Source organism: Eucalyptus grandis, chromosome 9 (assembly GCF_016545825.1).
Source record: "Eucalyptus grandis isolate ANBG69807.140 chromosome 9, ASM1654582v1, whole genome shotgun sequence".
Classification (NCBI taxonomy): Eukaryota; Viridiplantae; Streptophyta; class Magnoliopsida; order Myrtales; family Myrtaceae; genus Eucalyptus; species Eucalyptus grandis.
In genome coordinates this window covers 39,611,372-39,627,423 of record NC_052620.1, presented here as the reverse complement: position 1 = coordinate 39,627,423, position 16,052 = coordinate 39,611,372, and the positions used below count along the sequence as shown (strand labels likewise).

The 16,052-nt window shown below is 40.2% G+C and overlaps 2 protein-coding genes across 5 annotated transcripts; one reads left to right on the top strand and one right to left on the bottom strand.

Annotated features, from left to right (window-relative positions):
• The first annotated feature begins 346 nt into the window (after positions 1 to 346).
• Positions 347 to 6,031, top strand: LOC104450192 (glucosidase 2 subunit beta). 3 transcript variants are annotated; one of them, XR_005546421.1, is made up of 6 exons: positions 347 to 1,098; positions 1,247 to 1,363; positions 2,308 to 2,403; positions 3,770 to 3,794; positions 4,890 to 5,094; positions 5,728 to 6,031. XR_005546421.1 is itself a non-coding variant. In XM_039301566.1 (5 exons), exons 1-5 carry the CDS (start codon positions 978 to 980, stop codon positions 5,011 to 5,013), a joined length of 483 nt encoding a protein of 160 aa, XP_039157500.1. In that variant the 5' UTR covers positions 347 to 977; the 3' UTR covers positions 5,014 to 6,031. The 3 variants fall into 3 exon arrangements, 1 of the variants encoding a protein (XP_039157500.1); XR_005546420.1 differs by having other exon boundaries at positions 5,719 to 6,031; XM_039301566.1 differs by having other exon boundaries at positions 4,890 to 6,031.
• A 1,040-nt stretch (positions 6,032 to 7,071) lies between these two features.
• LOC104450171 (glucose-6-phosphate isomerase 1, chloroplastic-like) lies at positions 7,072 to 13,847 on the bottom strand. 2 transcript variants are annotated; one of them, XM_039301571.1, is made up of 12 exons: positions 13,253 to 13,847; positions 13,028 to 13,149; positions 11,705 to 11,764; positions 11,555 to 11,620; positions 9,983 to 10,051; positions 9,803 to 9,883; positions 9,661 to 9,713; positions 9,428 to 9,566; positions 9,083 to 9,342; positions 8,711 to 8,931; positions 8,013 to 8,106; positions 7,072 to 7,564 (listed from the first exon to the last, which is right to left on the bottom strand). In XM_039301571.1, the coding sequence occupies exons 3-9, from the start codon at positions 11,738 to 11,740 to the stop codon at positions 9,220 to 9,222; spliced, it is 567 nt and encodes a 188-aa protein (XP_039157505.1). In that variant the 5' UTR covers positions 11,741 to 11,764; positions 13,028 to 13,149; positions 13,253 to 13,847; the 3' UTR covers positions 7,072 to 7,564; positions 8,013 to 8,106; positions 8,711 to 8,931; positions 9,083 to 9,219. The 2 variants fall into 2 exon arrangements, with proteins under 2 accessions (XP_039157505.1, XP_039157506.1); XM_039301572.1 differs by lacking the exons at positions 7,072 to 7,564; positions 8,013 to 8,106; positions 8,711 to 8,931; positions 9,428 to 9,566 and having other exon boundaries at positions 9,264 to 9,342; positions 13,253 to 13,843.
• Positions 13,848 to 16,052: the final 2,205 nt, after the last annotated feature.

Here is a 16,052-nt window from a genome sequence, read left to right as displayed (position 1 = left end):
GGTGAATTTCTTGACATATTTTTTTTTTTTTTTGGGGCTCGTGTGACTGGGTGGAGAAAATATTCAGTGGTTCGTGCGCGCCACGTCATCCGCGGACGTGGCGCGCATGAACCACTCAGATATCAACACCTGTCCCGAGCGGGACCCCCTCGAAAATGAGAAAAGGACTGGTTTTTGATCGGCTCGGCTTGGCTCGAAAGGACGGTTAGCTAATTCCTCCCGCTCAAAATTTTTCTCTCTCCTCATTTGAATGGCCGGTTCTCTCTCCTCTCCTCGTAAAAGAAAAAAGAACGCTCAGAGCCTTCCTCTGCTTCTTTCTCCGTGCATCCCACCTCCTCTGCCTCCGTCTCCGCCTCTGCCTCGGCCTGCGCCTGCCCAAAAGCGTTGCTGGTCATCTGCCTCTGGCATCTCGGTCTCGTTCCCGAGCGGCACCAAGCTCCCCGCTGCTGACCGGGCGCTGTCCCTGACGTTGGCCCGCTCGGTCGTGAGGAGATCTGGGCGGACTTGGGCGGGGTCGACGGCGCGGCGAAGAAGGAGAGGCCTGCTGCATTTTCTCTCTTTTTTTCAACGGAGCGCGCGCTTTTTCTTTCCGCTTCTGCCTCTCTCTTCCTCGAGCACTCCTCCCTCTTTGTCCCGAGCCCTCTCACTCACCCCAAGCGCCCCCCTCGCTTCTCTCGAGCCCTCTCACTCACCCTAAGCGCTTCCCTCCTCGTGGCTCCAGAAATCGCCGACTGCCGACTGGCCTCTCGAGCTTCTTCGTCTTCTACTCCTTATTCGGTCCCGATTTCGGGCTCGAGTACATAGCCAAGGATTTTGAAGCAAAAGAGGTTTGCGAGGCTAGATATACCGGTGGCGGTGCTAAGTTTTGGGGTTTCGCCGCGACCAATGAACTTCCAAGATCACGGTCGAGCACCGGCACCGGCACATCGAAGAATTTATTTCTGGGTTCCAGCTCTTTTCTAACGCTTCCTCCGGACATGAATTCGCCGACCGTTTTCATCTCCGTCGTCAAATTGGTCCTGCTGTCCAACGGTTCTCTCCGCGTGTCGTCCTCGACTTCGCCGCCCAAAGACCCGTTTCTTGGGATAGCTCTTGAAGGTTCGAGCCCGCCGCTTTCTTTTGGGTGCCTCGTTTGTAAAGTGTTTTTTATTGGACAGAGCTCGCTGTAGTGGGTGGGGTGGGGTGAGGGGTTTTGACTATTTGAGGCTGTGGTTGGGTGACTGATGACAGTCTGCGTGATACCCAGATGTGAAATATTACAGTTCATCGAACAGGATCAAGTGTAAGGATGGGTCGAAGAAATTCACCAGAGCCCAGGTCAATGACGATTTCTGCGACTGCCCAAATGGGACAGATGAGCCAGGTCCTTTTTGAGCCTTTTTTTAGAGTAATTAGTTTGCTGTTGTCCTTGAATTTATTGGTTGTTCTCACGTCTTGCATTGTGTTTAGATGGATGAGTTGATGCAACGGAAGGGAAATAAAGACAGAGATTATGAATATGATAAATAATGGAAATAGTAAAATAAATACTTCTTTTTGGGCCATAGACCACCCTGGGGCGAAACTGGGAGGAGATAGAAGTAAATTCATGAATCACTGTCGCCCTTCTTTTCATTGATGTCTGTCTTGTTCATTTGATGAGATGCATATGAAGAACTCCCAGTTTTCTTTCTTGCCGAACGAAGCAGACGAATTGTTACCTTAAGCAATTTCACCAGATATTACGAACTTGGCGGGTATATTATGAGGACATAATATTTTCCTTGGTAATTGTCATGAATAATCGGTTTTGCATCATAGATCAGCAAAACTGCGGATTGCTTTATTTGATATAAATGCTTTTGAAGAGCAAAGAAATGTATTCAGTTTATATGGGATGGTCTGGCCAAATTCCATAAACTGGCATAGTTGAGCGATGCTCTCCATTGATATATTAGTAATGATGGTACATCAACAAGCTCAGCTGGACTCATGTTAGTTCAGTTGTATTGTGCTTATCACAAACCATGGGTTTCTTTTTGTTAGGCTTGTACTGGTTTTAGATATTACTTATCCAAAAAAGACTGTTAGTAATCCTAGGCTTTATTTCTTCTTATAGAACATAGTATGTGTGGAAACACCTAGTAGTGTCCATATCTGGACCTGCTTTGATGTTTAGACTATTCTAAATGACACTGTTACTTTCACCCGGCTTTGTCTCCTCCTTTAGAACATCTCATGTATGTCTGGAGATTTCTTGTAGTGTCCACCACTAGAGCTACGTACTTTTCTAATTGTAACTTCACTTTCTCTGACTCGATAATGCAGGAACATCAGCATGCCCAAATGGAAAATTTTATTGTCGGAATGCAGGACATGTTCCTGTCATTATATTTTCTTCGAGAGTAAATGATGGCATTTGTGGTAAGTACCATCGGGACTTTTTCTCCATGGTCTTGGCCTTTCCAAGCATTCGTTTTCCTGTGTTGATTGTGGACCTCATTCTCCCTTTTGATCACCTGTACATAACACATGCATGTAAGTTCATGTACCATCGAACAAGATCCTGCTGCATTTGAATTGCTCAACAAGGTTGCAATTCCTTCTTAGACATAAGAATATCAGATATGATATTATGAACAGCCAGGGCCAGAAGTCCTCTTTGCAGATTTTAATTGCTTCAATGTCAAGGATATATCTAATCTTCACTGCAATGAGATGTTCCACGCTTTAGTGTCATGGAGCACTGATTAATCATAATTGTGCAACAACAGATTTATTTACCTGCTTTAGCAACTTCATGTCCTGGATTGTCTTCCTCACCAACAAACATCACTGTTAAAATATTAATTTACAGACTATTTAATGAACCCTAATACCATGAAGACAAGTAAACAAGGGTATATTTCCTTTGGAGTTAGCTGGTTAAAAGACCCTTACATAAACAGACTGAAAAGTTAGCGGCTTTCTTGTTCTTTCAGCAGTTTAATTTGAACATGGGACATGTTTTTCTTGTGAAATACTAAATCCCATTGCTTTTTGTTTGGAGCTTTTTCTGCCATCAAATTGTACCTTTTCGGAAGAACTGATTAGACCTTGGTCCTCATTGATGCAGTAATAAACCAAAGCCTGCATATCTTTCAAAGATTTTGATTGCACTTTTAAGCTATGGCGGGGTCCCTAATGAATTTCTTTTGGACATGGTGAAGAATGCTCTGGGAGATGCAAATAGTGTCTTCTCTAGTAAACGAGAAGCTCTAACTGATTAGTATCTTCATTACGATCCATTAGAGTATTCTGTTTTATAGGTCTTTTGTCTTATAAGGCAACTGATTAAAAGATTTGCTATTGTTCATGTTTCCAAATAAAATCATGTTTTATGGTTTAAGTAAAAGGTTAGTCTTCACAACTATTAGATACACATAGTTTTTTTTTTTTTTTTTAATTGTTAAAATAATCATCATCTTATCCTACTTTTCTAATGCCATTTGTAAGTGCTTTTTCTTATTCATTTAATCAGCTTGCCAATTAATAACTATAGCTATGCTTGTCTGGGGCTTAGATGTTTAATTTAGTTACATGCCTCCATATCTGGTCCTTGGATTTAGACATCAATGGTGTTATATTGCTTTGATGACATCCCATCTCTGGTTCTGTTCTTGTTAACCCATGTTTGAGTTTGATATTCACAACTTTGGGGAAAATGTGTAATTACCTATTGGGCTTTGATGCTATAATGCTGTTTTGGGTGTCTTTACTATTTAATAGTTTGCTCAAATCATCAATGCAGTGACAGTGGACAAATTTCAGGGAAGGTATTAGTATACCGCAATCCTAGTTTGCACTTCGGAGATATTCATGTTTTGAATGCTACATATGAGGAACCTCTGGAAACAAAAGTTGGAAATTCAAAGTATGCTATATTTTTCCTACTAGTGGACCGCGCTCCTTGGCCGATGAAATAGCTGGTGGGGATTTCGATGGGGATATGTATTGAGTTTCACGGAACCCTCAAGTTGGTGTTTATATGAGATTTGCTCATTCTTGTTAGATGTCTTGTATTACATTTGGTTGATGTCCTTTGCTAGCTAATGATGATACAACCTTGGACCCCCTTCCCCTTCCCCCACAACAGGATTAGTCTTTTTATTTTTCTTTTTGTAGTTTCATAATCCTTTCATGATTTTCCTCTTTCTAGTGAGGTTTTGGTAGTTGGATGGTATTTTTCACCATCCTTTTTCTCATTAGACAATTTTTCTGCAGTTTCAATTATTCTGTTCCTGTAAATGTCTCATGCAATATAGCATTGGAATTCTGTGTGGCACCTCATGACTGCAGACTTTGAGATTTTCCCGCGGTTCAAAATTTCCCTTGCTTGAAAGTTGATGCATACTGTTCTTCAAACTATACCCATAATAGTTGTATGTCATTGTAACTGGGTTCCAACTTGGCTAAGCAGTTGTTGTATGGCCAATGGAAAAGGAATTAATATGGTCAATTACTTAAGTTATTTGAAGTTTAACGAAAAAAGTAATATGAAATTCATACATGTTATTTACTCTTGTGACAGACCTTTAGGAGAAGATGAGCCTGAACTTAATTCCCGAACAACAAGGAAAACTGTTTGTGTCCATGTTTGCTTTCATTGGTTTGACTTTTCTCATAAGGAATGTATAATGGCCTTTTCAGCTACTCTTTATGCATGTGCCTGTTCCTCTTTCGTCTCTCCTTTGGCGTACAGGCCTAGACTTTGAAAGTAATTTTAAACTTAGTGGAATAACATGAATGACCAACTGGGGCCTTTTACTGGAACAGGATTTCCATCCTTAATGTCCTTGGATAATTTCTACTTCTAAGATGTTTTGCTGTTGCTTTTTCTTGAATCTCTTGGGCCTACCAAAAACCCGCAGTGGAAAGATAATGAGGAGAATCCTGAGGAAAATTGCCTCGAGGCAATTAGACAAGCTTGGAGACAACAGCACACTGGCAGATCCATCTGTTGTCAATCAGCTGATCTCACTTGCTGATACCTGAAGTGCCAAGGTTTGAAACTTATGAGGTCGTCATCAGGATTTTCAGCCTCAGGCTCTCATCGTTGTTGGATTTTTTGAGTTTGTAAGTAGCAAGATGGTGCTTATTCCGAGTCAGCCATTTCTTTAGCACTTCTCTGAACCTGTTGACATTTGATCTTCGTCATAAGAATAAATGAAATAGATTCTCTTCTGGTTAGCCGTGTAAAAATTACTTGTCTGTCCACAAGAACACAAGCTTTATCAATTCTTGGTGTATGTGTACTAATTTTTTTCCCTATGAAGTTTCTGGCGGAAATATGCTTTACTTATTTATTGCAATTACCATTATTACTAGTGATGTTATTTTTTGATATTTGACAATAGATTTTTTAGTTTCAGCATCATGCAGCTGCTTAGAACTTTTTAAAAAAGAGATTTTTAAATCTTATTTTTAGAGCAAGATCTTTATTTTCTTTGTGCCTTTAAAATTCTCTACTACGTGTAACATATCTCTTATTGTGCATACATTGAGAGGGGCTCAAACCAATATTGCTATTCCTTTGCTTGAGGCTTGTCTTAGTAGGTTTATGTAAGGTATTATCTAGGCTGCAGTTTGAAAATTGATTATCCCCTGAGATATTTGGAGAATCTGTCTCAATTATGTGACTTTTTCGATTTAACCACATTGCTGATAGATGTGGATATACTTATCCTTCAATTCTTCTAGTTCTTGCAGGCAAGGTGGAGGATACAAGTAAAGTTCAGACGCTGCTCTTTAGCGCTACTTTACCAGACTGGGTGAAGGGTCTATGTAACTCAATCTGGCAAAATTGTTTTGTTGTTTTGAATTTGTATCTTGGTTGTCAATGTTTTCTTGTAGTTGTTCAATAGATTTGTATATGATTCAAAAAATCGTGCTGTTTGTGGTTAAAGGAAAAACAATTGTGCTATCATTAGTTGCTGGATTGGTGTTGTATGTCCATGCCAAGGCATATATGCCTTGCCTTCTTTTTCGTTGCTTAAACAAAGCCCTTGTTGATGATGTGCAGTTGAATGCTCTCTTCATTAATCCTATTCATAATTTGCTTTGGAGATTATTTTTCACTTGCAAGAGTTCACGATTGAATATTGCTTTCTAGATTATTTCAATCAGTCGTAAAATGGTAGGGAACTCAGCTTTGACAGTGTCATGTCACCATAACATAAATGAGTGTCATATGGGCAACTTCCTGCTTTCAAATGTTCAACCCAACTTCGATATCTAACTCAGCTGATGATGATTTCCAATAGATTTTTCCCTTCTCTCGGGTCCACCGGTGAACGAACTAAAATCCAATTAAGTAGAGAACATTTTTCCACACCTAAAATGTACTGATTGTCGTTGTTGGGTGAGCAAGATTACACCATATTCCACACAAAATTTTGAGACCCACAAACACTACACAATTCAGAACGCTAGAGGAAGGCTAATGATGAAAAACCACCCTTTATCCTCAAAATGCTCTCCAAAAAGAGTATTGGGAAGATTGGATAAAAGACTTGTGATGAAGTCGCCGATTTATAGTGAGCCAAATGAACAAAGGACACATTGCCCGACCTTTTATGCCATATTGGTTTACAGAAATTCAGTAGTCGGCGACCTTTCTAATTCATGAACCTTCAATCGACAAATCCAAAGTTAGGCTTAATCTGCTAGTAATTGATACCGATAAATGCATCTTATTGTGTACTGTAATACCAATTAAGTTGTTGAGAACCATTCCTCGGTAGGCTTGCTTTCCCAGTCATAGAACCACACCGTATAGTGGAGGAGATATGGAACTGAAATAGAAAAAAAATGATGACAGCTTTTAAGAAGAATGACTTTTACCCCTTTAGAAAAATAATTATGTCCCATCACAAGAATCTTGAGTGTTCTACAGGTTCTCAAAATCATGCAATCGCAGTTGTATACAAGCAGGACATGCACACACCTAACCACATTTGCACACGAGCAAGCATGCCCTATATATAGTATATATAGCAACAAATCAAAGCAAAGGTGTTCACGCCCCCCATATAGCAACAAATAAAAGCAAGGTTTACACCGATGGCCATTATCTTTCCATAAACACATGCAGAGCATTTCACTTGCTCAGTCGTTTGTCTAACAGCAAGAGTAGCATCTGTGAAATAGCCACCTGCAAATCACATAATCTGTACAACCATCTCTAGGAACAGTAACAATGAAGAAGATCACTAATAAAGGTGCCATTCAATTATCGGGCAACAAAGAATTCTCAAAAATTGCCGCCTGTCTTGTTGGCACTACAGGTCTAAGTACATCATCAAAAGCAACAAGAGCATCTATATTTTGATCTTCATAGTTGATAAAGCTAAAAGGTATATAGGATAATGTAATGGGAGCTGCAATTGACGCCTAGAGCCTGAAGTTACTTCTAGCCCCAATAGTAAGTTGCTCGAACTCAACAAATAATAGAAGACCCATCAATAACACTTCAAGTTTTCGGCTTCTTTGGTGCTCCCAAGTTAGTAGGCTCAGGCTTCCGCTTTATCCCCAAGAAATGCTCAACCTAGAATACAGCCGAACATCAGAACTTATGAAGTATGAACCAAGGGCAGGTGCCTTAAAAGTCAAGACAAAAAGATTCCCTGGTAAAAGAAAACAAAAGGAGAAGACAGAAGCCCTACAACCATTTTGACAAACCCAGCTTGATAAAAATATCACTAAAATCGTGATGCCTAAGACCTTGCTTTTCTTCTAAAAGTCTAGTAACCTTAGTCTAAAATACATCTGGAAGCAGGATTACAAAAATGATATGATGGTGGCAAATACTTCAGAAATTATTCCAAGTGGTGTTAAAAAGATAGCCTGGTGGTGCCGCATACATAGAAAACCTTGCACCTGAGATGCATCTTGATAATTTGCGTCAACAATTATGGTGCAAACAAACACAGGCCAATTTCCTTTTTGCAATAAAATAAGAGTAATACTACATCCAAACTTGGGTTGACACCGACCTTCCTATCTCCAAGCATGGGCGTCAAGCTCCCCGGATCCTTCTCAATGGTGGCAAAGCCACTTCTTGGATCACTGTTTTGACTGGAAACACCCCTGAAGAAAAAAGAAAAAAAAACAATTAAATAAACAGGCACAAAGTAACAAAAATCTAATCATTATTTTATCATTCAATTACCATGGTAAATAGACATTGCATGAAGTCCAGCTTACACTTATTAGATGTTGTCTGATTGTCTTCTCAAATATAGATTGTTTATCATCAATCAAGTCAGACCACTCAAATTTCTATTAAGGTGCCGCCTTTTTAAGCATAAAGATGGAGACATCTATAGGATGATCTATAATGCATGGTCATAGGCTATGATTTTTAAGTTAACAAATTCACGAGTCTTGAAATTGGAGATTCCCCCCAAACATCTGGGGAAATATAGTCTGGAAAGAGTCATCCATGCAGTGATCCATGGAGCTGTATATTAGCAAACAGAAACATCACCTCAGCAGAGTCCAGGCTCTGAGGGATTTGGGATAAATAGAAAATTTGAAGCAGTAAAGCGAAAAGACAGTCAAGCACTTTGGTCATGGAACAAGACACTTCACATTGACATCTTATAAAGTCAGATTAATCTAAAATGCTATGTACTTAAATGCCAATGAATAAAGAACTAGTAACTTGATTTTTTAACAGAGGAAAACATACCCAGGCTTAACATGACCACCAAGCACAAGATAAGGTGTCTTCATTTGAGCTTGAGCTTCCCTCATCCTCTCTGCAGACAAAGAAGGCGTGTCTGAATTCTTCATCTGCTTCAACTTCAATTCTTCCTGGTATTGCTTCATGCTCTTCTCTTGCTTCATTTTGCCAGGCCATTTTCCATGAAATTTATGGGAAAGCAATCGGAAAGCTTCCTTTGGGGTTAACTGTTGCAAAACATTCAAAACAAGAAGATTGGCATAAAAACATCAGAGTAATGAATTGGTGTTTCTTTGTCAGACGCAAAAGAAATTATAAAGGACAATTTAGTATTACAAGGCTTTATGATTAATATCTTTTTTTTTGTTGAAAACTTACTATTTGGCCAAATTCATCTGTCCTTTCAATGCGGATCTCTTTCTGTCCATCATCTGCAATGCCTACGAGCTTGCTTTTCTTCTTATCCATGTTTCTACCACCCCACTCAACAGTTTCTCTTAAGTGTTCCCCGTTCCTTAAGAGCTGATAGTTTCCATCTTAGACAAGCTTGTTCTAGTAAGATACCTGGCCTCAGTGACTATAAGTAAATCATCCACTGAACTCATGTCTCCTTTCCAAGAGAAGTCTGGGATCTTAAACTTCAGAAACAATAGACATAAGAACTTCGACTATTGCTAGAATCTTCTTAAAGGTAAATATTAGTAGCTCTTATTGTAAACTAACTTGAAGCATTCCAAACAGATAGTCACCACAGGAAACACTAGGTTCAAGCTCCCAATCATGACCAGGTGGTCTCTCACAAAGCACTTCAATGAATGTTACGAAGAAGTTGTGCACACCCTCTCTCAGCTGTTGTTTGTAGCTATATGGAAATTAGACAATAACATGCATCGGGAATAATCACGTCACCAGCATGTAAAAGTAATAGTGGCATTACTTTATCAAAAATAACTTACGCATGCTGATCTGTGCTTCCTGTATTCCCATAAACAGTAAGCCCTTGATTGACTTGTGAAATGAACAATTTGAGATTTAACATTTTGGAAACTAGAGATGGAGACAAAACTCCCAATTTTCACCAAAAAATCAAATACATACCCGATTGCCATCCAAATCAAATTGTTGCAGATACCAACTGAATAACAGAAGGCTGTCTTTGTAAGGAAGAATTACCATGTCCTGACAGCAGCAATTTAAAAAGTGAAACAATTGTCAATGACTGCAAACTAAAAGGGAAAAAAACAACAATCGAAAGACACTCTCATTCAAATATAATACCTTAGATCCTACACCATCAGAAGCCCAATACCAACATAAAGCAAGCAATGCAGCAGGGTTGTTCTTCACCTGGAAAAGAAAAAAGTTATTTCCGCTGACACAGGACTACAAAAGGCAAGAACCATCCTTTGATCAGTGCCAGTAGAGAAGCCACTCAGACAGCTAAGGAAAACTACCGATAGTTCTTATGTTGTAACTTCTTCTTTTGTGTGTGTGTTTTCGTTTTTTTTATTTTTTTCGTTTTTGTTTTTTGCACCGAGGGGGGGATGATAGGGACTGCACATCAGGTATTATGGCTTTTGGTCATTAAAAGTTATTATATGCTTCATTTTAGAAGTAAAATTATCCAAGAATCCAAACATCTATGATTTAAGGTTCAGCGTTCAATACTATTAAATTCTCAAAATGAGCCAGTCACTTTCAAGTTAGAAGTTATGTCTTCTATCAACTTCATTTCTTTAAAGTCAAAGTTAAAGCCAAAAACTCAAAACCCACAGCTAAAACCAGAAAGGCAAGCTGAAACTCACAGCTACCCCAAACAGGCCTTGACATTTATGTTTGTGATTATTTGACAAAAGTAGTACAATGATAAGTTTCTTGCCAAAGGATTTACAATCTAGGAAGCACATACAGTGTGGACATGCTAAGTTAATCTACAGTCCCTACATCAATGTTTCTGTGGATCTTCTGACACAACATACAAGTTAGCAATATCTTGGACAAGAAAACATAATTAATTCCCAGACTTACATGGGACTGTATCCTTAAAGAGAATTTTATTTGCTGCCAAATTTAATACTGCAAGCAGAGAAAGGAATTACAACTAGGAATGCAAACAATGTGGATATGCTATCAGTCCCTAAATGAACACATCTGTGGTTCTTTTTCAGACAACCTACAGTAATGGATATCCTGGACAAGGAAACATGATCATCTCCCTGACTTGCATTGCAGATTTACTCTGCATCTTGAACAAGGATTTGAATTGCTTGCGAAATTGATACTACAAGCAGGCAACAAGAGAAGGCACAAATCAAAATGCATGAAACTAAAAGGCTATACTTTGATTCACTGTAGAGTGCATCAGCAACTAGAAATGAATATGCCTTGAAGCAACTAAGCGACAACAATAGCAATCGCCAGTCGTGAGCTTAAATGGATCTAATGGATACTCTGCATTCTATTTTACAGTGAATTATACTGTATGACATCCTCTAGCACATATACTACAAAATCTTCTCAGTGCATAATGATGGGAAACAAGTGACAATTCTCCTGCATAATAAGTTCACAAGTTACTCTTGCATACATCACAGTGCATACTATCAAAGACAACCGTTCAACTTGTTAGCTGACATCCTTGAATGCCTGATTAGCTATCTATAATCAAGACTGATATCTCGACCATACTTAGTTAATTCGGGCGACCCAGCTTCTTACATCATAAAAGTGCACATGCAGAATCCTAAGCACTACACACTAAGCAAGATTTTACACCATAAGTTGCCCCACTGGGTACCAATAAAACATTCTGACGAAACACCAAATAACATCAGTCGACAGCAATCTTACCACTTTCGTCCTAGTTGTCCCATCCATGAAGGATGCGCCAGCAAGCATTTCTCTGATATTGATCCCCTGAAATTGGAGTCGCTAATGAATATGCTCTTCGAGTCAAGTCAGAATATAACCACAATGAGATTAGAAGTTAAGCTTACGAACTTGAAGGGCTGCAGGAAGTCGACCAACTGCAGACATTTCAGATGTTCTACTGGGAGCTGTCTGTTTTACCAAGTAAACTAGTCATTTACATTAGAATTCAATAACATGAAGTTATGTACCAGAGGGTACTTGAATTTATCAATTGATAAACTTGAGGTTACATGCACAACCGACTACAAAAGCTTAAGCCATTAGAGTGCGGTGGTTATTTTTGCTCATGCAAAGGTGATTTGATGACAAAGGCCTTAGGCATGCAAACCCTATGCTTGCAGGCATAAGAATAGGCAGACCCATAACGGGTTGCAGACGACAGTTAGCAATCAAACTCAAGAACTCTAACTCTGCCATCAACTTGAAGCTAAATGCACAATCGTTTACTTCAATAGTTAGAGTGTGGCACAAAGTAAATTTGTATCTTAACAGATATAAAACCTTACCAATTTAAACAGCAGTAAATATTTGACGAAGTTACCAGCATGCTTTCAATTTCTTAATGTCCAACAAATTATGAATGTTTGGCAAGTAACACGTTCGACTTTACAAAATATGATAACGAGAAAACTTCCTACATCAAATAGGATAACGATTTTATATATGTTCTTGAACCTTGACCACTGCTGCAATGGCATTCGTTAACAATATTCATTTTGTTAAGCAAGTCTAGCATGTGAAATGTGTGTTCTTCTCACCTCAATGCTTATCTTTTTTTCTTTTCTCGCTCTTTCTTTTTTTGTATTTTTCTTGGGAAGCATATAATTTTCACACTGAGCATTCCGTTACTGTTGTCCAGGGACGACATAAAGATTGCATAGTGGTTTCCTTTGTGAGGTCTAACAAAGAGGGGAATCATTGCAATTCCTCAGTACTTGGTGATTGGCATAGGATCAATGTCGCTGTTACTCATGCCAAGGTAAGCAAACCTTGCCATTGTACTTCAAAAGCTTTGGGTCTTAGAGCGATGGTTTTTTCATCATCCAGCTTTGACACTTACTAATGATACTTAAATCCTATTAAGCTGATTTTCTAGGAAGATATGTTTACTTCCTGCAGTACGGGAATGGCAACCCTTTTCCCTTCATTCTCCTACTAGTAGGGATTTATTTAAATTGAATACATTAGAATACATGATGTGAGTGCAGGACATATGTGAAAAGTATTCAAAGTGCAAAAGGTCACAAGAGCATTATAGTTTTCACATCAACAACGATCCTGGCACTAAAGAATGATTACTTTATAACCAATTGTAACAAGTGCAGACCATGGACAATTATCTATCATGCGCTCTTCCTCACAGCAACAATAATAAGGTTAAAACTTTCATACCAAAGGTGCGATGACAAATACTCCGGTGGGAACGGCAGGATGCGACTTGCTTCAGGATTCAAAAGGGCCGATGAAGAACTCTCCCCTCAGCCTCCTGATAAGCTATCCGACTCTGGCTCAACCTAGAAGACAAAACAGCCACTATCACTAGGCCTCCATGCCTCCTGAAACAGAGGCGATAGAAAAGAAAAAAAAGGCAAAGGAGAAAGAGAGGTCTCACGGTACCCATACGCCTCTCTCCTCCACCACAATATCCCTCGCGGCCATCACGGCGTTGCCGAAACCCCAAAACTTAGCACCGCCACCAGTATATCTAGCCTCGCAAACCTCTTTTGCTTCAAAATCCTCGGCTACGTACTCGAGCCCGAAATCGGGACCGAATAAGGAGTAGAAGACAAAGAAGCTCGAGAGGCCAGTCGACAGCCGGCGATTTCTGGAGCCGCGGCTGGAAAGTCGATGACGGCGACGAGGACAGAGGCAAGGAGGGAAGTGCTTAGGGTGAGTGAGAGGGCTCGAGAGAGGCGAGGAGGGGGGCGCTTGGGGTGAGTGAGAGGGCTTGGGACAGAGAGGAGAGGAGTGCTTGAGGAAGAGAGAGGCAGAAGCGGAAAGAAAAGCGCGCGCTCCGTTGAAAAATAGAGAGAGAAAATGCAGCAGGTCTCTCCTTCTTCGCCGCGCCGTCGACCCCGCCCAAGTCCGCCCAGATCTCCCTCGCGACCGAGCGGGCCAGCGTCGGGGACAGCGCCCGGTCAGCGGCGGGGAGCCTGGTGCCGCTCGAGAATGAGACCGAGATGCCAGAGGCAGATGACCAGCGACACTTTTGGGCAGGCCGAGGCGGAGGCGGAGGCGGAGGAGGTGGGATGTGTGGAGAAGGAAATAGAGGCTCTGAACGTTCTTGGTTCTTTTACGAGGGGAGAGGAGAGACAAAATTTTGAGCGGGAGGAATACGCCGACCGTCCTTTCGAGCCGAGCCGAGCCGATCAAAAACCAGCCCTTTTCTCATTTTCGAGAGGTCCCGCTCGGGACAGGTGTTGATATCTGAGTGGTTCATGCGCGCCACGTCCGCGGATGACGTGGCGCGCACGAACCACTGAATATTTTCTCGACTGGGTGTCTTTGCGTCATGGTAAATTTCAAGTTGAGGTCCATTTTTTTTCCCCGGTCGTACTCAAGATGATGTTTGATGAGTCAAGATAAGGATTTTTTATTTTAACTTGAAAGTGTGAATGGAGACAGCTATGGCAATTTATGACGTGACCTGGTTATCTGTCTTTCGGGTAGGTGTGGTTTTGGATAGAAGTGAATATAAGTTCAAAACTGGATTTCGCCTGAAGTAGTTTGCGAGACCGTTTGGGAGGAGTTGAGGTGAAAAAGTTGGAGGATTTGATGACCATTAGTGTCTGGAAAGTGCTCCTTTGAGCATCTGACTATTGGGACTTTCTTCATGTCCAGATAGAATTTTGGCCAACTTAGTCATGGGATTATGATCTACTAGAGAGTTGAGAAAGCGTGGTTGACAGGATTTCGAACTGGCATTTCACATGGTCACATTTCTCTATCACTATTATTCCGTAGTTGATCAAGTGTTCTTTGGGAAAAAGCAAAGGAGGATATTGTCTGAACCGTAGTGGAACATTTATTAGTCTTGGAAGCTTTTCCCACTTAGATGGTCAATTGGTGGAACTGGTGACACCTAGGTTTGATGACATTTGATTGATCTTGTCTTTCTTGGAGCCACAAAATTTATTGACAAAGCAATAATAGGATCCGCTAGATGCATGGAAGGATTTCTGTGGCGTCCTTATTCTATCGATGGTGTTTAGATTGGAGGGTGATGGCTTTTATATGGGCCGCTCATGTTGGGCTAACTCGGTCCATGATCTATCATATTGGTTAATTATCCGATGGTTATTTGCGAATGAGGCGGTTGCGGATAAGGCGATTTACAGATAATATAATAATTGCTCTTGGCAGTTCAAATAGATTAAGAGAAGTAATCTTTAAGAAATTAAAACATAGTGGATTCGAAATCTAACTCCTATTAGGAAAATCACATCTTTCCTTAAGAACGGCGTTTTTGAGAACAATGTTTTTGTTGCCTCCCGATAAGGTACAACATTCCACCTGCAAAGAAAAATCTGTTGAAGACCTTTGAGCCTGCAATATGATGCTCTTAATTAGTGGAAAACAAGGTACGTTTCGTTGCATGATGTGCTTTATGATTAGCGATACAAAGTTTTTTGGGCATGCTTCTAGAATATTTTTTTCATTTGACTTAAAGGTTAGTAATATATTGAGGAATTTGTTTCGACATATAGAAATTAGTTTCCATCCTTGGTATCAAAGCATGTGTTCTTATTTCCTGATCATTTAATAGGTTTAATAAACAAATTATTAGCTAGAAATCACAAAGTAGTGCCCGATGAATGCTCGGGTATGAAAAACCGACACTAGACCATACTATTTAGGGTCGTTTCTCAATGTTCCGTGCATTAAAAATCATATTTGGAAGTGTAGGGTTGTAGTTTTCGTCGAGTTAAGAAAAGCAAGTGGCGGCACACTGCCGGAGGTGGCTGGATGCGCCTCCATGTGCAGCCACAAGAGACAGCCTTGTCGGCGCATGCGCTCATGCACATAAGGAGAACTGTAGCCCGCGTCACACGTCACACATGCGTGTCATGCACTAGGCTAACGTCACTATGATGTTAGCTGAGCGATAAAACAGTTGAGTCTCATGACTTGACTAGACGCCTGACTCGACCTTTGAATTGTTGATGACTTGATTTATTGGCCATTGGTTGTCATTGACCGTTAATCGACATTGACCATTGACCAGTGTTAATTGGCCCAAAAAAAAAAAAAAAAATTCCGTTTTGTTAGGATGTATTGAATTGTGGATTATGTGCAATCCATTTTTTCGTTCTACATTTGTTGCAAGAATAATGCTGTGTTTAATACACTCGCATATTGTTATAAGAACGGATGAACAAATGGGGAGACTTGGAAGGTTGCAAGTCGAGTTAACTAC